This window comes from Rhincodon typus, chromosome 2 (assembly GCF_021869965.1).
Source record: "Rhincodon typus isolate 14 chromosome 2, sRhiTyp1.1, whole genome shotgun sequence".
Lineage (NCBI taxonomy): Eukaryota > Metazoa > Chordata > Chondrichthyes > Orectolobiformes > Rhincodontidae > Rhincodon > Rhincodon typus.
The window spans coordinates 128,165,266-128,187,112 of record NC_063333.1 but is presented as its reverse complement, the minus strand read 5'-3'; the positions used below and the strand labels follow the sequence as shown (position 1 = coordinate 128,187,112).

General features: G+C 39.4%; 1 protein-coding gene across 1 annotated transcript; it reads right to left on the bottom strand.

The window, feature by feature from the left end:
* Positions 1–4,590: 4,590 nt before the first annotated feature.
* LOC125486449 (phosphoinositide 3-kinase regulatory subunit 4-like) lies at positions 4,591–21,847 on the bottom strand. Its single transcript, XM_048614014.1, has 4 exons — positions 21,284–21,847; positions 18,363–18,451; positions 10,809–10,929; positions 4,591–6,248 (listed from the first exon to the last, which is right to left on the bottom strand). Exons 1-4 carry the CDS (start codon positions 21,356–21,358, stop codon positions 6,078–6,080), a joined length of 456 nt encoding a protein of 151 aa, XP_048469971.1. The 5' UTR covers positions 21,359–21,847; the 3' UTR covers positions 4,591–6,077.

Genomic DNA, 21,847 nt, shown 5'->3' with positions numbered 1-21,847 from the left:
CGAGACAAATTTGCAAAGTAAAGAGCAGAACTAAAGAGAGGATTAAAAGGGCATAATATCTGACAGATAGCATAAATGAACCCAAGGTATCTTGTAATCATATAAATAATTCAAGAAACAGTATTGTGGGCCAGAGATGCAAATGAAAATCCTGACATGTTTTGAGATAAGATGATACAGTGTGGAGCTGGAGGAACACAGCAGGAAAAACAACGTTTCAGGTTGGGACCCTTCATCAAGAAGGTCTTCTAATGCTGCCTGACCTGCTGTGTTCCTCCAGCTCCACACTGTATCAACTCTGACTTGTAGCATCTGCAGTTCTTGCTATCACCTACGTTTTGAGATAATATTTACAGATTATAGCGGTGGGAATGAGAGAGACTACAGGAGAAAATAATATTCAATTATAGATGAAAATGCCCTAATTAGTCTAAAAACAAACCTGCCATTTTTCAGTCTGTATCCCTCTATTCCATCCCTATTCATGTACCCATCTAGGTGCCTGTTAAATGTCTTCAATATGGCCGCTTCTACCACCTCTTCTGCTAGTGCGTTCCAGGCTGCTACTACTCTCCGCATGAAAAACTTCCCTCACACATCTCCCTTAAACTTTCCCCCTCTGACCTTGAACCTGTGCCCCCTTGTAATTGAAACTTCAACCCTAGGAAAAAGCCTCTGACTATCAACCTTATTTATGTCTCATAATTTTGTAGACCACTATCAGGTCTCCTCTTAGCCGCTGCCTTTCCAGTGAAAACAATCCTGTCTTTTTAAACTTTCCTCATTGTCATAGAACTTCTAATTGTAGTTCTTTACTTGTCCTCACAGTGTGTATCTCTTTCATTCTCCTGTATTTATAAAGAATGGTTACATTGTTGGCTACAGAGCGAGGTTGTTTGTATTTGCCTTCTAAATACAAGTTGTATTGTGGATAGTTGTTCCTTCTCCATTAGTATTGCATGAAAATACAGCAATGCATTGTGATTTTTTTTTTTGTTGCTTGACATAATACAACAGATCTGTAGCATGAAATGTGGCTCAAACCCATATGGAATAAGAGCTGAAGACAGTTTGCTCAAGAAAGACATATGGTCTACCTGCCTGGTCTGAAGTTTCTCAGCTAATTAAGACTGACAGTTAACAGATCCTGCTGCATCTCCATGTCAACCATGGTGCAATCAGCACCCTCTTCTTATGCTCTATAAATTGGTGTTCACTTTCAGTTTGGTTTCTAGTATTCCCCTCGTTTCAGCTATCAATCTCAACTTTTGTCATGTTTCCATTAAGTTCAATGCTGAATGAACAGTCAAAAAAAGCTTTAAAAGTTTCATCCCTTACACCTGTATTCAATTCTGATCAAGAGTGTTTTTTCCATAAGCACATCTGATCGGCCACTTATTCAGCCATCATTCTTTCCCTAAACAACACACCTTTTGGTCAACATCACAATCTTGTTCCACCGGGAACTCCATTTGACATTTTAATCTCTTTCTTGATCTTTTCACTAAGAGTACGTTATCCAATAGCTTAATCTTTCAACTCCAATTACTCTCCCTAGCCCAGCACTAGCACTATGTTCGCTCAGGCCTAATCCTAACGTTGTCACTACAGAGGTTAAATCCCAACTCTCTAATGTCTCCATCCTACTCATGTAAACAAAAATTGAACGTCAAGACATTATTTCTTAGACTTGTCCCTGACCACATCAATTCTGGATATCTTCCTTCCAAAACCGTAACCTCAATATCCCAAAACTGTTTTGACCCCTTGCCTAAGAACAATAAATAAGACTGTTCTGGTTGACCGAGCTTTTCAGCTTGTTTTTGAATCTCTTGATTTCTTCCCCAATTTAATCTCTTCGGACCTACTCACCCAATTTATGGAATTTTCCAGGCCCTCAGTATCCCCTTTACACCATGGATATCCAATATCTCCATCACGTGAACAACGGCCAAACGAATTCCCTCCACCACCTTCTCCTGCCCAACTGATCAGAATCTTGCATTGAATAACTCCTTTGACTCAGTTTGCTTCCTTTATATAAAATGAAGTTTAAGGAACCCATATGGGTTATAAATATTTCTTGTTTTTTTCCTGGTAGTTGCTTTCAACACTTTATTCTAGTCTGTCTTTTGTGTTCTCTATCAGCCTTAATTTGGGTACATTGGCACTGATGCAGTCACCACTTACTGCTCTTGCTCCATACTGGAAAAATTGAAATCAATTTTGCTTCTAATTTTCAATATTTACTCTTCTTCACACAACTCATCTCTGACTCTTCCCCTCATCCTGACTTCTCCATTTCTAATATTGGGAATAGTCTTTCAATCAAAACTTATATAGGTTTGCTGTCTACTACAGCTACCTTGAGTACGCTTGTTTAAATTCATTCATGGGAAGGAGTTGCTATCAGAAACCACATTTGTTGCTAATCCCTAAATGCCCTTGAACGAGGCCATTTCAGAGAGATGTCAATAATATTGCCTTAGATCTGGAGTCACATGTAGACTTAAGCCAGTAAGGGTAGATTTCATTCTTCAGAAGGACATTAGTGAACCAGATGAGTATTTGTGACAATTGATGGTAGCTCCACAATTATTGAAGCTAGCTCTAGCTTTCATTTTGAAATTTGAACCCATGGTCCCAGGGTATTAGCCTCTGGTGCTGGATTTCTCATCCAGCAAGCTTACCACGCTGCATCACCTCTCATCATAACTAATTTCAAGGACTATCTTCCTTCTTCCCAGTTATTAGCATTTGTTCTGAAGATGCCACCCAATGCATCTGCTATAATGTTCCTTTACCTCAGCCAAACTTTGCCTCCGATTTTGATGTGTCCCTTAAGCACTTTCAACAATTCTGTTCCCACACATACACACACCCAACAAAGCCAAGATCAGATTTTCCTTTTCACTTTCCACTCTAACATTCAACAGATTCTCTATCACACACATTTGCCCTTTCCCACCTCCTTCTGTATGCTGAAGAGACTGTTCCCTTGCTGTACTTTATCTACTTTGAATATGATTCAAATTCCATGTCCCTTCCTCATGCAGGTACAGAAAATGCAATCAGGGCTCCAAACACTCTTTTCAGATAAAGAAAGGATTTATTTGTATGTCTTTCTATTTGCATCAAACAAATATTAATCGCAACCAGTGGAAATACCACATGCAGGATTGGGTAACCACAAGTGTGACTGCAGTTTTGATTGCTTGTCATTTTAAGTCTGATCCTCTCTAGCCTCTGCCTCCTACATTCTTCTACTGAAGATCAGTGGAAGTTTGATCAACAGCATGTTATCTTTCACAGACACTTTGGTGCATCTGAAATGCTATGATGAGTTCAAATTATAATTGCCACTCCTATTTTTGCCAGACAGCTACTACTGATAATGGGAACTGATAACTGCAACCACAGGAAGTGCTATACCTGCCGTACACCTCCCCTCTCACCTCCATCCAAGGCCCCAAACAAACAATCATTCCAAATCCAACAGAGATTTGCCTGTACATCTAACCTGGTCTATTGCATCCATTGCTCCAGACGTGGTCTCTTTGATATTGGAGGCATCAAGCCAAGGCTCAGTGACCGATTCATGGAGTGTCTGCACTCTATGTTCCAATCACCACCACCTGCTCGTTGCCAGCCATTTTAACTCCCCCTCCCACGCCAACATGTCCATTCTGATCCTCCTTCACTGTCACACCGAGGCCACCTGTAAACTAGACGAACATATTCCACCTCAGGAGTACATAGTCCATGGTCTCAACACAGAGTTCACCAGCTTGAAAATCTCCCCAACCCCCAGCCCTCCCTCTCATCCCTGCCTCCTTGACTTGACACAACCTGTCCATCTCCAATTTCACCTATCCACCCCACCCCTCCCATTGATCAATGTCTGCAAACCCCTATCTGCATCCACCTATCACCATCCCACCTACCTTCCCCCAGCCCCACATCCCTCCCTCTATTTACTTCTGAGCTCCCTTCCTTCTTCCCAGTCCCAATGAAGGGTCCCAACCTGAAATGCAACTTTCCTGCTCCTCAGATGCTGTCTGACCTAATGTGCTCCTCCAGCTCCGTGTTTTATCAACGGTTACTGATAAGGATTCCGGCATAATTTATAATTGCCCAAGTTTATCTTTGTTTCCTTTATTGCTCCATCATCAGCCATTTTTATTACGCACCATCATCCTTTCAGTCATCCAACCCGGTCTTCTGCTGTATTAACAAAAATACAAAATAAGAATTGGTATTTTTCCCCACCACTTTTCTTGTGCTTGTTTTAGAAATTAACTTTTTACATTTCTGACAAAAAGATCAAGAATCTGAAACATTAAGACTTTTTTCTTCATAGATGCTACCAGACCTGCAAAGATTTTTCAGTATTTTAATTTTATTTTAGAAAGACTTAGGAGGTTCAATTACAGAATCTCGAATTCTTGCTGAACTCTTACAGAAAATACTGACATTAAGAGTTGAAAAACAAATTAGTTAACTTTTAATGGAATTTTACCTGATTAATCTATTTAATAGCAGAGATATCAAATAGAATATCCTTATAATTAATCACACCAGACAAGAAGCAACTGGTAACACAAGTTTTAATTATTTAATCATTTTTCCTTCGAAAAGCAAAGAGCAAGTTTGTGTCATGCCAACAAGTTGAGTAAAATGCATTACATTGCATTTTATTCAGTTGAAGTTCCAAAAACTAAAGCTCAAATACTTACAGTACATACATTTTCATATTTTTCCCAAATAAGTGATGATAACATTTACGTTGAAACCCTTAAATTCAAGTCCAATAATTTAACAGGCTCACTTACTGTCCTCTACATGCACCTGCTACACCACTACAGTTTCCAGCGCAGAGGGTTATGGAATTGTAGATATTTCTCACTGAAGATTCTGTGCAACCCCACATCCATTTGCATTTGACAGAAGTGCAAAAAATGTTCAAATCTTTCTCACAATTACTAAGCATAATATAAATGTGATTACAGTGATTATTTGGCATCAGACGATGGTCATGACGAAGCCAGTTATCTTGTCAGAGATAAACTAAGAACATTTGCAGAAAGATTAAATACTTTAAAAGTGCACCAGTAAACTGCATCTTGGGGCAAGATCTTTTTTTAAATTTCTTCAGATTCAGTTAAGCTTGTACAATGCACCATCAAATAATCACATGCTCAAGTATTCATTTAAAAGTTACCACTACAGGTCTTGCGCTTAATTTAAGTATCTGCATATTTCCATCGATGAGCTTTATCTTTCCCATTTGATGCTCGAACCAGGAGTGACATCAGGTATTTAGTCCTTTTCGGCCTATTTGCTCAATGACCACAGTGACAAAGTCCATTCGTAAAAGGCTGACTCAGTTTCTCTCCAACAGCTTTCTCCTCCAAGTACTTATAAGTGTACTCTACAGTCTCAAAACAATGCTGGAAGCACCAAAGACATTTAATGATTCCAAGCATACTTGCTGTGAGGACATACTCCTGCATTATGTGGGAAAATGCAAGAACTCAAAGCAAGCATTTTACAAGTCAGAAAAAAAAGAAAATGCATGGAGGGACTCTAAAGTAACTATTTACTGTTATAATCTACTCCAATTTATATTCTCTTTTAAATTCCAAAGTCTTTTGGAATGATTCAGGGAATTATTTTTGCTTGTAGAAATTTAACTACTTTGGAGACATTATTAAAATAACATTCTTGTATTACAAAAGTTCACAGATCAAAAATGAATGAATGCAGAATGAAGAAAATACATCCCTCATTCATAATCTGCAATTACATCTCTCGTTCAGTACTGAAACAACAAAGACACTCTTGGGTTCCTATTGTGGGAGTTCATTTCTACAGTTGCAAGGTCAAGAGAACATAAGGTTTAATATCTGAAAAACGTGAAGACATTGTTTACCACAAAAATAAAATCCTATTCTTCATGATTTTTGCATAAACTTAAAACAAAATCAGGGTATAATCTTCCCTAACATGTAATCCGGTACTTCATTGTATAAAGAAGACAAAACAGTGTACTTCACTTTGTTTTCAGAATCAAACTGTTACTTCCATACTTTGACTATCCCATCTCGTGAAGCAGTTACAATAAATCCCTGGGTCGTTTGGAAAGCAGCAAGATCAGTGATAATGTCATGATGCCCAACTGGGAGAGATTCTGGACCTCGTCGGGGTACATCCTCTGAAGATCCAACCTTCTGCTTGTTGTGAATTTCCTTTCAAAACAAACAGGTTTTTCATTGAACTGATATTCTGAAAAAAGTGAGGATTAGACTGTAATATGGAAACAGTACTTCTACAAAAGGATATAGTTTCGGTCCATTCTTTTCCAACATTGTGTATTTGTGCAAAAGCTAACTGAAGACATAAACAATCACAAAACATCATGATATAATAAAACAAACACAAACAAACAAACAAAGCTCACAGGTCCCAAATCAGTTCTAGTATTATTTAAATGTTTTGTCACTCGTGTCTACTTTTAAAACACTGTACACACATCCTATAAAGGGAATTATGCATAAACCTGTCAAAGTTTACAAGACTATCAAACAATCAAGTAGTTACAATTTAGAATCGCCTTATTTCTTGAAAGAAGAAATAATTTGGAGTGTTTCAGATCTTACAAAATCATACTCATTCACAATTAATAAGCATGGTACTAATTTGTCATAATAAGGCCCTGTAAACCGGAATGATAACGATTAACTGGTCAATCTGTTTTAGTGATATAAAACAAAGAACTGCAGATGCTGGAAATCCACAACAAATCAGAAATTGCTGGAGAAACTCAGCAGGTCTGGTATCATCTGTGGAGAGAATGCAGAGTTAACGTTTCAAGTACAGTGACTCTTCATTAGAATCTGCGCAGGGTTGGTACTGGACTCGAAACATTAACCCTGCTTTCTTCCCATAGATGCTGCCAGACCTGCTGAGTTTCTCCATCAATTTCTGCTTTTGTTTGTAATCAGTTTTGTTGTTGTTAATACAGGATTAAGCGTTGTCTAGGATACCAAGAAAGCTCTCTGCTCATTTTCAAATGAAAGTCACAGGATCTTCAAGACCTGAATAGGCAGATTTAGAATGTGATTTAAAACTCTGACAGCACAACAGTTCCTTCGTACTGCACTGAAGTCAGTGTGGATTATGAACATATAATTCTCCCACTCAGGAAACTGCTAGCTCCTTGACTCAGTGCAAAATGTGGTGGAAATGTTAGATGTCTCAGAATCCAAAGATAAAACATAGTTTAACTTTTTTTGAGGTGGCGGGGCACTTCATCAGAATTAAGTAATTTACAACTATTTCATCACAATTTTAATTACTTATTTTCTTCCCCCTCAGTGGAATAAGTTCTGTCCTCTATTCAAAGCCTCTCCTTCCAAAACATCTTGTCAGAAAGGCACATTTCATCACTGTTCAACACATCCTGTGCGCATCTCTATCCTCTGCTCCACAATTTTTATTTTAAACCAAATTAAACGGAATTTATCCATTGGCTGATTCTGTGATCTCCAGATTTAGCTTCAAAACATTTTCTATCAACATTTGATCTCTTCTTGAATTAGAAAAGGCAGAAAAAATGTCAACTTTCCGTTCTTTGCATAAAGCTTTTTAGGCTTCATAATTAGAAAACATGGGCAGGGAGGAGATTAAGAAGAATTCATACAAGATACTGATTAGCTCTTAGCTGGAGTACTGTGTAAAGTTCTGGATGTTAGGCCATCATTAGGATGCGAATCCATTAGAAAGACAGTTTTGCAAGAAGGTTCCAGGGACATAATATTTTGGTTATGAGGAAAGAACAGAGGAGTCAAGGCAACTTTCCGTCGAAGTGAAGATTTAATAAATACTTCTAAAATCATGAGGGGTCTGACAGAGTGATTAGAATATAGAACACAGAACAGTACAACACAGCCCAAGATGTTATGCCAACGTATTATCCCAAGATCAAACTACCCTGCATACCCTACATTATACTATCATCCATGTGCCTATCCAAGAGTCGTTTAAAAGTATCTAAAGTATCTGACTCCATTACCACTGCTGGCAGCGCATTCCACACGCCCACCACTCTGTGTGAAGAACCTACCTCTGACATCTCCCCTGTACCTTCCTCCAATCACCTTAAAATTATGCCCCCTCGTTATAGTCATTTCCACCCTGGGAAAAAGTCTCTGGCTATCCACTCTATCTATGCCTCTCACCATCTTGTACACCTCTATCAAGTCACCTCTCATCCTTCTTCGCTCCAATGAAAAAAGCCCTAGCTCCCTCAACCTTTCCTCATAAGACCTACCCTCCAGTCCAGGCAGCATCCTGATAAGTCTCCTCTGCACCCTCTCTAAAGCTTCCACATCCTTCCTATAATGAGGCGGCCAGAACTGAACACAATATTTCAAGTGTGGTCTAACCAGGGTTTATAGATCTGCAGCATAACCTCACGGCTCTTAAACTCAATTCCCCTGCCAAATGAAGCCAACATACCGTACGCCTAAGATAACAAGGTGTAGAGCTGGATGAACACAGCAGGCAAGCAGCATCAGAGGAGCAGGAAAGCTGATGTTTCGGGCCTAGACCCTTCTTCAGAAATGAAGAGCCGTACTGTACCGAACTGTAACTACACCATATGCCTTCTTTACAACCCTATCAACTTGGGTGGCAACTTTGAGGGATCCATAGATCCCTCTGTTCCTCCACACTGCCAAGAATCCGGCCATTAATCCTGTATTCTGCATTCAAATTCGACCTTCCAAAATGAATCACTTCACACTTTTCTGGGTTAAATTCCATCTGCCATTTCTTCGCCCAGCTCTGCATCCTGTCAACATCCCACTGCAACCTATAACAGCCTTCCACGCTATCCACAACTCCACCAACCTTCGTGTCATCGTCAAATTTACTAACCCACTCCTCCACTTCCTCATCCAAGTCATTTATAAAGATCATAAAGAGCAGAGGTCTCAGAACACCACTGGTCAGCGAGCTCCAGGCTGAATACTTTCCATCGACTACCACTCTGTCTTCTATTAGAGACCCAGTTTTGTATCCAGACAGCCAAATTTCCCTGAATCCCATGCCTCCTTACTTTCTGAATGAGCCTACCATGGGGAACTTTATCATATGCCTTGCTAAAATCCATAAGGCTTGTGAGGCATGACCTGCCTCTCACAAAGCGATGCTGACTATTTCTAATCAAACTGTGCTTTTCCAAATCATCATAAATGCTATCTCTCAGAATCCTCTCCAGTAATTTGCCCACCACAAAAGAAAGACTGATCGGTCTGTAATTCCCAGGATTATCCCTATTCCATTTCTTGATCAAGGGAATGACATTTGCCATCCTCCAAATCATCTGGTACTACTCCAGGTGGACAGTGAGGACGCAAAGATCATCGCCAAAGGGGCAGATTGGGGAGAAACTGTTCTGACACAAAGCAAAAATGAAAGAGCAGTTTTAAAGTTTTTGCAAAAGCAGCAAATATGAGAGAAATAATTACTTGCTGTGTGAAAAAGTTAAGGTATGGAATGCATCATCTGAAAGTGGTGGAAGGAAGTTCAATTATGGCATTTGAGGGGGCAGTGGATGATTATTTAAACAGAAATGCACGCATATCGTTACAGAGAAAACAAAACAAGTATTAGAAACCAGATTAAAATGCTCACAGAGCCAGTGCACACATGGTGGGTCAAATGAATTTCTTCTACACTGTAACAAGTCAGTGATTCTGTGATTTGTATCACTCTTGAGACATTCATTCACTCTCTAGTATCTTACTGGATCAGTATTCCAAAGAACACATACAAATTCCTACCATGGACATTTTAATCATGTAAAAAGAACTTCACCCAAAAAGGTGGTGAATCTGGGGAATTTCCTGCCGAGTGAACCAGTTAAGGCTACCTCAAACGTTTTTAAGGCAAAGACAAATAGATTTTTGAACAGTAAAGGAATTAAGGGTTATGGTGAACAGGCAGGTAAGTGGAGCTGAGTCCATGGAAAGATCAACCATGAACTAACTGAATGCCGAAGCAGACTCAAATGAGCCAGATGGCCTAATCCTGCTCCTATTTCTTATGTTCTTATAAATCTGGAACTAAAAAGCTGGTATCAATAAAGTGACTCTAAAGCTGTTGATTGCCATACAAAATGTAATAGACTCACTAGTGTATCTTAGAGAAAAATCTGTCATCTAACCCTATCTGGTCTATATGTTACTTCATCTTTGCATTGTAGATAGACCGTAGCTGTGCTCTGAAATGGGCTTGAAAATTTAAAGCTAGCAAGCAAAAAGTCATTTTGTCCAATTCTTTCATTATGCCCGCTGCTAATATTAATTCTGCTTTTTAACAATTTGCTGCTCTTCATTCAACAGCTTCACATGTTTTTCCACTTGCCCTCATGTTTTTTTCCTTTACTTCCCTGTTCCTTTCTTTTTTAAATACTGCTCACATGCAATAAAAGCTTTCAGTCCTTCATTAACTGATTGACTTCTGCTTCTTCACAAGAGATTTATGACCCAGAGAACATTTCCAACATCTGCCCTTCTTAAAAAGAGTTTGAACCTTGTTAAGTAACAAGTATAGAGACCAAGGATTTCACTCAAGTCTTTTTAGGAACATTTAATAAAATTAGGATTCATTAGCTGGGTGATTTACGATGTTATGAATTAGTTAATATTCTGGCTGAAGCTACTGTTTTTACATTGCTGTAGAAATCTATAAATCATCAATTAAAATTTTTGAAGGCAATGATAACGTTCAGTGAAACCTACCTGCACAACCTCAGTTCCTTCAATTATCTTTCTATAATATGAGACAGATGGACAATGCAGAGCATCATTTGCACCTCCTGCTACAATGTATGATCGCTCTGGATATGCTAGATCCCAAAACCTGCAGGAAAGAGAATTGCAGTTAATTTTAAAATATCTTTTCCAAACGATAGTTAAGTTATTGTTTTGGTTGACTAAATGGCTACAGAGAACTGTTCCAAACTCAGTCTTTTAAGGCATCTTCGATAAAAGCAGTTCATCAGACCATCTAACTCAACAGAGCAGATTCTCCTGATGATTCAAGTGGGTGGATGAGGTGGCAAAAAGAGCTGTGGGTTTATGAAGCACCTTTCACAAATTCAGGGCACCTAGTGGTTTAAGGCTAATAAAGTCTTTTGCAGTTCAGTACCTGTTGTAATGTAGGAACTTGACAACCAATTTGTAGGTTGAACCTTGCTCTGCAATGCAATAATGCCTACATGTCTTTAGTAATACATTTGATACATTTTAGCAATGCTGTTGAGGGGATAAAAATTTACCAGGAAATTGTATAGAACTCCCCTGGCCCTTCTTCGAAATAGTGCTTTATTTGATCTTTTTCATCTAGTCAAGAGGGAAGGCAACATTGGTTTAGTGCCTCAACTGAAAAGTGCCACCACTGATAATGCAGCATTTTTGTAACATATTGAGGGATCATCTTGGAATTTGTGCACAAATCAGACTTCAATCTACAGCCCGACGACTCACAGCCAAGAGTCTGGAATGAGTTAACTGACCTGCAAGGCAGCACTGAGGGCACTACAATTCTTTTGTGTGAGAAAAATCTGCCAGGAATCTCACTAACGGTTGCTCTCCAGTCACTCTTTGTGTAATACACTTGCGTGGCCTATGGGTCAGCAAGGGGCATGATCTGATCAGCCTAGGTTTTTATTGTTCTTGTACTCTTCTGGGGAGACCCAAAGGGGTGTAACTGGTGACACTGCAGTCAGTGGGAAGAGAATCACATACTGTGTAGAACAAGTTTCTGATTAGCAATTGCCCAAGACCAATTTCTCCCTCCCAACTCATCTACATATACACTTTTGCTTATTTATTGGTAGAACATAATAAATGCCTATGCAAACACAGTGAGGATAGAAGTCAACAACTTCAAGAATCAAAAGGGTCAAAATTGAGAGAAAAAATTTTTTAAAAAGGCTAAGATTGGAAAACCTTTTATTAAAATACTCAACAGGGAAACCGTTTAATCATTGTAGTCCTGGCAAATAGTTCAGGATTTCTCAGCACTCTGGGCTGAGATGATCAGTACCTTGGCAGTTATGACAGCATCCATTATCTGCTAACCACCATTTTGAATGGTAGATGAGCAACAGGTCTAAATGTCATTCTGATCTTTACATTTACTTATAAAGAATAAATTTAACATTTTAGCTTATAAGCAGTTGTTAGCATAGAAACATTGAAGATAGATGCAGGAGTAGGCCATTTGGCCCTTCAAGTCTGCACCACCATTCAACACAATCATGGCTGATCATGGAACCTCAGTATCCCATTCCTTCCCTTTCCCCATACCCCTTGATCCCTTTAGCCGTAAGAACTACAACAGCTCCCTCTTCAATATATGTAATGAACTGTCCCCAACAGCTTCCTGTGGGAGAGGATTCCAAAGGTTCACAACCGAGTGAAGAAATTCTTCCTCATCTCAGTCCCGAACGGCTTTCGCCTTATTCTTAGACTGTGACCCCTTGTTCTGGACTTCGTCAATATTGCGAACATCCTTCCTGCATCTATTCTGTCCAGTCCCATCAGGATTTTATACGTTTCCATGAGAACCCCCTCATTCTTCTAAATTCCAGCGAATACAAGCACAGTTGATCCGATCTTTGCTCATATGTCAGTCTAGCCATCCCAGGAATCAGTCTGGTGAACCTTCGCAGGACTGCCTCAATAGCAAGAATGTCCTTTCTCAGGCCAGGAGACCAAAACTGCACACAATACTCAAGCTGTGGCCTCACCTAGTCCCTGTATAGCTGCAGCAAGACATCCTTACTCCAATACTCAAATTGTCTATGAAGGACAGCGTGCCATTAGCTTTCCTCACTGCCTCCTGCACCTACATGCCAACCTTCAGTGACTGTTCCACCACGACACCCAGGTTTCAGTGCACCTCACCTATTCCTAAACTGTCAACAGTCACTTAACGATCTTCCTTCCTGTTTTTGTGACCAGAGTGGATAATCTCACATTTATTGCATTTGCTAAGTATATGCCCACTCAGCCAGTTTGTCCAAGTCAACCTGCAGCCTCTTAGCATCTTCTTCACAACGCACATTGCCACCCAGTTAGCGTCATCTGCAAATCTGGAGATATGGCACTCAATTCTTTCATCCAAATCATTAACATATATTATTAACAGCTGAGATCCCAGCATGGAATCCTGTGGCACCCCACACGTCACTGCCTGCCAATCTGAAAAGGACCCATTTATTCCTCCTCTCTGCTTCCTGTCTGCCAACAAGTTTTCTATCCATGTCAATACATTACCTCCAATACCAGTTTATCCTAGTCAATGTATGCCTCATACCAAAGTCAGCTTTAAGTTCAGGACCCTAGATTCAGACTTAATTGTGTCACTCTCCAACTTAAATGAAGAATTCTACCATATTTTGTCACTCATCCCCAAAGAATCTTGCACCACAACGTTGCTAATTAATCTTCTCTCATTAAACAATAACCAGTCTAAGATGGCTTGCTCTCTAGTTGGTTCCCCGACATATTGGTCAAGGAAACCATCCCTCATACATTGCACGAAATCCTCCAACGCATTGCTAAGTTTGGTTAGTCTAATCAATATGTAGATTGAAGTTACCCATAAATCATAAAAAGACAAATTTGACAAATGTTCAGGAATACTTTTAATGCAGCGTCATAATAGCAAAGACAAGACACACAAGAATGCAAGAATCAGACAAGTGGCTGCTTGCAGAACAGTTAATTGTAAAACAGCAACACAGTACGCTTTATCCATTTCCAGTGCAATTAACCACAATTTGTTTTCAAAACAGTGTGGTAATGATATCTGCTGATATTTATATGCTAACAGTAAAGCACCTTCAGGTGAAGTTAGTTTTGGTATTCAGAAATTATCAATAGGGTTCATCTCCAATACTTATACACAAGTTTGAAGTAATAATTATCCTTTAAAAATTGTCCAGTTTTTCTACTTGATGTAAATTAGGAAAGTAATGAATTTACAGACAAAAAAAAAAAAAATTACATAAATAACCCAGTCTACAATATGGAAGAACAGGGCATTTGTTTGGACTGCAGCACATAGGGTCGTCTGGACAGCGAGACTGTCCAGAACAATCACATCTGCAAAGAATGTTTCTGTCAGAAATGTTTCTGACTCAGTCAGTATATGTTGAGGGACTCTGATACATAACAGTCAGCATTATCTGGACAGTTTTGCTACAGATTTTAATCAAAAATTGTGCAGAAGTGCAGATACTGAAGTGGGTTGGTGCAAATGATAACTGAATTCCTCTGAACCTGTACATTAAGTTAAAAAATAAGGATATACAGAAGGTAATACTATTCCATAATGAGGAGACGACCCATATGCTTTTGGAGGTATTTTCCTTTTGTGCAATGTCCCTTTAAGGCCAAAGTGAGCTGGGAGTGCTCTGAAGGAGCATTAATTAGTTACTTCATAATGACATATTTGGGTTCTAAGAAATACCCATGTGACCAAGGGTTGCCATGGGTACGAAACCTAAAAAGCAACAGAAAGCCACCTGTAGTGGGTTGGGTTAGCCTGTGCTTTCCATTTGGCAGTTCAGAATTATGCAAGGGTGAAAAAAAAAGACAAGATTGTCTCTGAATGGAAATTTTCTGCTGTATCTTTAGAATAGATCCTGGGTATTCAAGCAGAATTCTGAGAACAGAGCAGAGACTATTCTACTGTATTTGTTATACGTTGGAAGGCGAGCAGAATAAAGACTTGTGGATAGGACAAAATTCACTTCTGTTCCATTATTTCTAGAGCCCACCATGCATTTACAATATTCATAAAAAAGGATTCACTTGGTGGTGTCTGTGACCAGGGATTTCAACTTCTATCGAAAGTGACTCAAGGTCCAAATTGATTGGATAGGAAATAAGAAATCCTAAAAATTGGTGACAGTTTTAGAAAGAATGAAATTCACATGGTCCCATATTTGTGCATGAAGTAATGCAAGAGCTTGTAACAAATGCAGGTACATCTTCCCTGCATCTGAAATTTACCTTTTCATTTGACATATCCTTTACCGATTAAATAATGTTAGTTATATTTATTTTAGTTGCTTGTTACAGTTACATGTTTAATTTTCCCATTGGTTTTCTTTCTATTAGCTTTGGGGGATTCGTTTCATTTTAATGTTACTGCTATATATAGGGCTTGTAACAACAGAAACCATGCTTGTTACTAATAAGGATAAGGAATGGAAACTATTAGAAGGGCAGCCAATATGCAGACCATGGAATTATGGATAAAGACCTGTCCAAAAAGTGAAAAGAAGAAAGGAAGCATAAAGTGGTAGTTGTAGATGATTTAATAGTAGGGGGAACAGATAGCATACTTCATAAGCAAGACAGAATTCCACAAGGTACGCTTCCTGTCTGGTTGCAGGAGTAAGGAACATCTTTTAAATGTTTCTGGCATGAAAGACAGGGATATAAAAGAACTGAGGGGGTTGCGCTACTGATTAGCGAGAATATCAAAACTGCACTGAGGGAGGACACCTTGGAGGGCTCATTCCGTGAGGCCATGTAGATAGAGGTCAGAATAGGAAGGGTGCAATCACTTTGATGGGATTGTATTACAGGTGATTGAAGAACAGATGTGGACAGATTGTGGAAAAATGTGAAAACAACAGGGTTGTTGTACTGGCTGATTATAACTTCCCTTATATTGACTGATACTCACGTAGTGCTAGGGTGTTGGGGGTGTCCAGAACAGTTGTTTGAAACAATATGTAAATAGCCCAATTAGGAAATCAGCTGTACTAGACACAGCAATGGAGAATGAGCCCTGCCAGGTATTGAAGGTTTCAGTAGGTTAGCATTTCAGGAGTGACCATAATTCTTTAAGTTTTAAGTTACTTATGGAGAAGGATAAGAGTAATCCTCGGGTGAAAGTACTAAACTGGGGGAAGGCGATCTACCACAAAATTAGGCAAGACCTGGGAAATGTAGACTGGAAGCATCTTGCATGTGGGAATCTTTTAAAGACCAGTTGATCAGAGTTCAGGATCAGCATGTTCCTGAGAAAATGAAGGCTAAAAATGGCAAGATTCGGGAATGTTAGATGACAAAAGAAATTGACAGCGGAGTCAAAAAAGGAGGCAAATGTAAGGTTTAAGAAACTGAAAACCGTCAGAGCCCTGGAGAAAACAGATAGCAGGAAACAATTCATACAAAGGGATTAGGAGGGCTAAAAGAGGCCATACCCTGTCTTTGGCAAACAAAATTATGGAAAATCCAAGGCATTTCTTAATATAAGGAGCAAAGAGAGGTTATGTTGATATTCTCGGACATGTCAATACAAAAATGGAGGTGGTATTGGATGTTTTAAAAAGCATTACAGAAGACAAGTCCTTAGGACCTGATGAGATCTTTCCCAGAATACGGAGGGAGGTGAGGGAGGAACTTGCTGGGGCTTCAAATGAAATCATTGTATTCTCTTTCGTTACAGGAGATGTCCCAGAGGACTGGAGAACAGTTAACGTTGTTCCTTTGTTTAAAGAAGGCAACGGGGATAATCTGGGAAAATACAGGCTGGTGAGCCTTGCATCAGTGGTAGGGAAATTACTGTTGAGGATTCTTAGGGATAGGATTTACTAACATTTCAAAAAATATGGACTTATCAGCATTAGGCAGCATGGCTTCGTGTAGGGAAGATCACGTCCTGAAGAAGGGTAATACCCAAAACGTTAATGTCTCCTTTCCTCCAGAAGCTGCTGGGCTTGCTGTGACCTTCCAGCCCCGTGTGTCTCACAATCTTGGTTGAGTTTTTTGGGAAGTGACAAAGATGATTGATGATGGCAAGGCAGTAGATGCTGTCCATGTGGACCTTAGCAAAGTCGTTGACAAGGTCCCTCACGGCAGGCTGATATAAAAAGTGAAGTCGTATGGGATTCATGTTAAGGTGGCAAGATGGATACAGAACTGGCTTTGTCATAAAAGACAGAGCAGCAGTGGAATGCCATTTTTCCAACTGTGACTGGTGGTGTTCCACTGGGATCGGTGCTGGGACACTTGTTGTTTGTTATACATAGAAATATGATTTGGAGGAGAATGTAGGTGGCCTGATTAGTAAGTTTGAAAAGATTGGCAATTCTCACTCTGCAGCTCCCCCAAAGGATACAGTAACATATAGGTAGGCTGAAGGCTTGGGAGGAGAAATGATGGATGGAGTTGATTCCGTACAAATGCAAAGTGGTGCACTTTGGAAGATCTGTTGCAGGAGAGAAGCATACAGTAAATGGCAGAACATTTTTTAGTATCAATTTAAAAAAATCAGGTGCACAGGTTTACAGTTCCCTGAAAGTGGCAATGCAAGTGGATGAGGTGGTCAAGAAGGCATATAGCTTGCTTGCCTTCATAGGTCATGGCATAGAGTGTATAAAAATTGACAAGTCATGTTGCAGCCTCATAGAACTTTCATTAGGCCACATTTGGTATATTGCGTGCAGTTGTGGTTGTCACACCACGAGGAGGATGAGAAGGTTGTGGAGACGGTACAGAAATTGTTTACCAGGATGGTTGCCTGGTTTGGAAGGTATTAGCTATGAGGAGAGATTGGAGGGTGAGGGACGACCTGATAGAATTTTACAAAATTATGAAAGGCATAGATAGAATGGATAGTCGGAGTCTTTTTCCCCCGGGGTAGAAATGTCAATTACTAGGGGGCAAATTTAAGGTAAAAGAGAGAAAGTTTAAAGGAGATGTGCGAGGCAAGGTGTTTTTTTTCTAAACAAAAAGTGTTAATGGCCTAAAATGCGCTGCCAGAGGTGGTGGAGGAGATGGATACAATAACAACATTTAAGAGGGATCTTGACAGATATATGAATAGGCACGGAATAGAGGGATTTGATAGCTTGGTGGCAAAAGGTTTTTAGTTGAGAAAAGCATGAGTCACCCCCGTTTGGTGGTCCAAAGGGCCTGTTATTGTGCAGTACTGTTCTTTGTATTTTTGTCTTTGTATTTTATCCCTTACAAAGAAACTGGAGAGTGAAGTAGAGGAGCCAAGTCATTCTAGCCCGACTAGGGCCAAGATCCTGTAACAAGAATGAGGAGCTAAACTAAAAGAACAGACCCTTTAAAAGGTTAATATCTCTGAATTCTTGTCCAAGTACTACATTTCTTTTTCTTTTGTTCTTTAAAAATCCAGCCCAACGTGTGGATATTTAATGGCATATTCTGAAGTACAAAAAAGTCCTGTTTTAAGGAAACAAAATAAATCAAAATCAAATGCACAATTCCAATCAAGAACTAACCAAAGTACATCACCTTATCCGCATATCTGATCCAGCAGTTAGTAGCAGAGGATTTCCATCTGCTGGGCTGCAGTAGATTCCATGAATACTATGTGGTGAAGGCTGAACAGTAAAATAGAAAGCTAATCAGTTAACAAAATACAATTAGATCTTGAATTTGTTCTAATTATCAACATTGAGGTATAAGACTAGCTTCTTCATATTATAAATAGAACAGCATCGTCTACATTAAGAAAAATACTAGATGATGATCTCTCATGGCATTGAACACATTGGGAGTTCAGACTAGGCACCCAATTGAACCTGCTCTACATCTGCTTATTCATTTCCCCATGGCCACTGAAGTTTATCATCTTGTCCACAGCCCACCTCCTGCTAACTTGATCCCCAATGTCTCTAAAATGCTGACCTGCCAGTGCTAGCACCACACACTAGCTAACATGCTATATGGTTTTCTCTCTCTCCCAAGCACTATTCCTCTAACTTTCACAATGGTCACATCACGTCTTCTTCAAATGTAACCACAACCTCTCTTCTTGCAGATTATCACAACATCCCCAACTTGCCAAAATCCTGAAAACACGGTAACACCTTACAAATACACGTCTTCATGTGCCTTCCACAGCATAGAAACACCTTTAACTGAAGGCAAAAGCTGCATTGTCTGTGACCGTGATCATAGTGTAGTATACCGCCTCATCCATTCTACAGACTGTCACAAGCCAACCACAATATCTGCCTATAACGTACCCCTCCATGTCCATATGGAAAGGACTTCCTTAACTTGCTTCTATTCTTTCCTATTATCTTGAGAGAATCAACAATGGAATCTATTCCAGCACGCTTTCTCAAATGTTTGAAAACTGTAGTTATTGTAAGGAGGTCAACATGGTGGACCCCATAGAATAGGAGTTCCCCGACTGGGGCGGTCAATCTGGTCGAATCCAATGGCTGACAGATATAAACAGGAGCATCAGAGGCTCTTTTCACTTGAGAGCTGGATCAGTGTTAAGAATGTCCCACATGTAAAGTAGAGTGACTTGATGACAGGATACCAGCCTCTGTGGATTCATTTCAAAAAGCATCCTCTTTTTCATGATCCAGATGATATTTTCTTTAACTCTTTTCTGCAGATGATGACAAAGTTCACAAATATCATGACAAGTCTACCTCTCCTGACCATTTCACTTCCTTTATCCTTTCAGACTATTTGCCAGGTATTTATATTGGTTAAGTCTAAAGTCATCCAACTGAACAAGGATAGGACCAAAATCATCTTTAGGTCACCCTGTCACAAATTCTGTGCCCTTACCAAAAATACCAAGCATTCTGTCTGCACTGGCAAGGAACTCTCATTATTTTACTCTACCCTAATCTGAGCTCTAACCCATATCTTCTCCATCACAGAACCACCTTTCAGTTCTATAACATCAACTGCCTCTACTTCTACCACAGTAGACCTGCTATGCTCATCCATCAAACCTGTCGTCACTAAATTATTCTCAAATTTAGTCTCTATTCTTCTACTGCAATCTTTTCATAGTCTTATCTGTTCCTAACTCCCTAGCCTTCTACAATCCCCAAACTCTAATTCTGACTTCTTGCGCTGCTATTCCCACCAACACCACACTCAAAAAATTTGACCACACCTCATTCACAGCTTTGCTTTCAGTCACATTATTTCCTCCAGTTCCCAGACTGCTCTAAAAGTCTACTACAAACTAATCTCATTCGTGAACATGTTGGTGTGATGCAAGCTTATATTACTACTGAAAAAGCCAGATTCCACAGTGAAATCTAGCATATTAGAACACCTTTCAAAAAAAAGGTCAGCTACTGAACACATTCATAAGAGGCTGCTAATGTACTTTTAACATAAATGAAGAAAACATTTATTAAAACAAGTAAATTATGTTACATTTGACATAGGCAAGATGTTGGAAATATTTCAATATATCAGAAAAAGATTCAAATTCACATTATTCATTTCATCTCAGCAATATCCTTACAAACTCCCAACCTTCAGTGAAGAGTTACTAACAGATGCACACAAAGACTCCTTGCTTAGGCTCACACTGGTGCAGCTGCCATCCGTTTCCTTTTGGCAAATATGTGTATATGGAATACATGTTTTGCCTTCAACTGGTATCTTTGCATGAGGCATTTAAAAGAAACTGAAAACTAAATTCATTATGATCTCAACTTCAGAACAACTAGATGAGTTTGCTAAATAGACCTTCATTCTATAATATAGATACACACAGAGTGACTGACTTTCTAGATTAATTTGCCTTTCTCTATGTCGTAGGAAACATGGCACTAAGCAACAGCACAGCATTTCGCTGCTCCTTTTTAATGTAATGAACTGTTCGTCTCAAGTTTCAATACCTCATTAAGGTACATGCATAAACAAACCTTAGACTTCAAGCACTAACCCACAAGATCACTCAAAATGTAACTAAACCTTGCTTCTTAGCACAAAAAAAAATTCATCTTTAAACTTACGTATACACATTGTTCTTAACTCTTTCTAATATCTTATTCACTCTGTGCCCATACTTTTGATTATACCTGCATCAGCAAGGTTATGGGCGTTTTAGATGAAGAGCTGCTTGGAGTTCACTCCAACTTGCTATTCTCATTAAGCTTTTCTATGCGATGGTAATGTCATGAAGGGAAGAAAAAAAATTCAAATACTTCCTTTGGAGGCAAGAGCACTATAAATGAACATACATTTTTAAACTGAGTAAGTTTTGGTTGAATAGGGTATAGGAAAGTGCCCTCTATCTCAATTGCAGAGGTAGGGACTGATACTTTTGTCCTTAATGTCAACATTGATAGATTTCTTTTACAACTGTTTGTCAATCAGGAGGCAGAAATTGTAGTTAATGTTAGCTAAACTTACATTTAAGCTTTGAAAACTGAGCCACAAACCTGCATTTCAGAGAGAGGTGGAGCACTGCTGGCCCAAAGGGTGAATCGCCTGTCTCCAGTTTCCATGTCCCACATTGAAACTTCATTATTTCCTTGGACAGCTGAACAGATACGTCAGCATAAACGAGATTAGACGCTCACTTTTCAGCATGCAGGTTTCTCATATTTAACTTTATGCCATGTTGTTATAAATGTGCAGAGTTTCCCATTATGTTCTACATTTTTCAACTTGTGTCAAGACAATCATCTCAAAGTTAACTCCAATCATTTATTTAATTATTTGAGGAATGCATACATTGAAGACTTAATCACAGCCACTAAGCGAACATTAATTGAACCACATAAGTTAACTGGAGAATAGAAAGAACGAGTTGCCGTTGTCATCAGATGCAAAGAATGCATTGTAGCTCCAATACATGGTGCTACTAAAAGCTCCAATGAGAGATTATAATATTCCTGCCACACCCCCCCGCCCCTCCCCGCGCCACTCACCACCCCCTTGTCAGCTTCCACTCAAGTAACTGTGCCAACATCTGTCTTGCTCCAGTGAAAGCTGGTGGACTT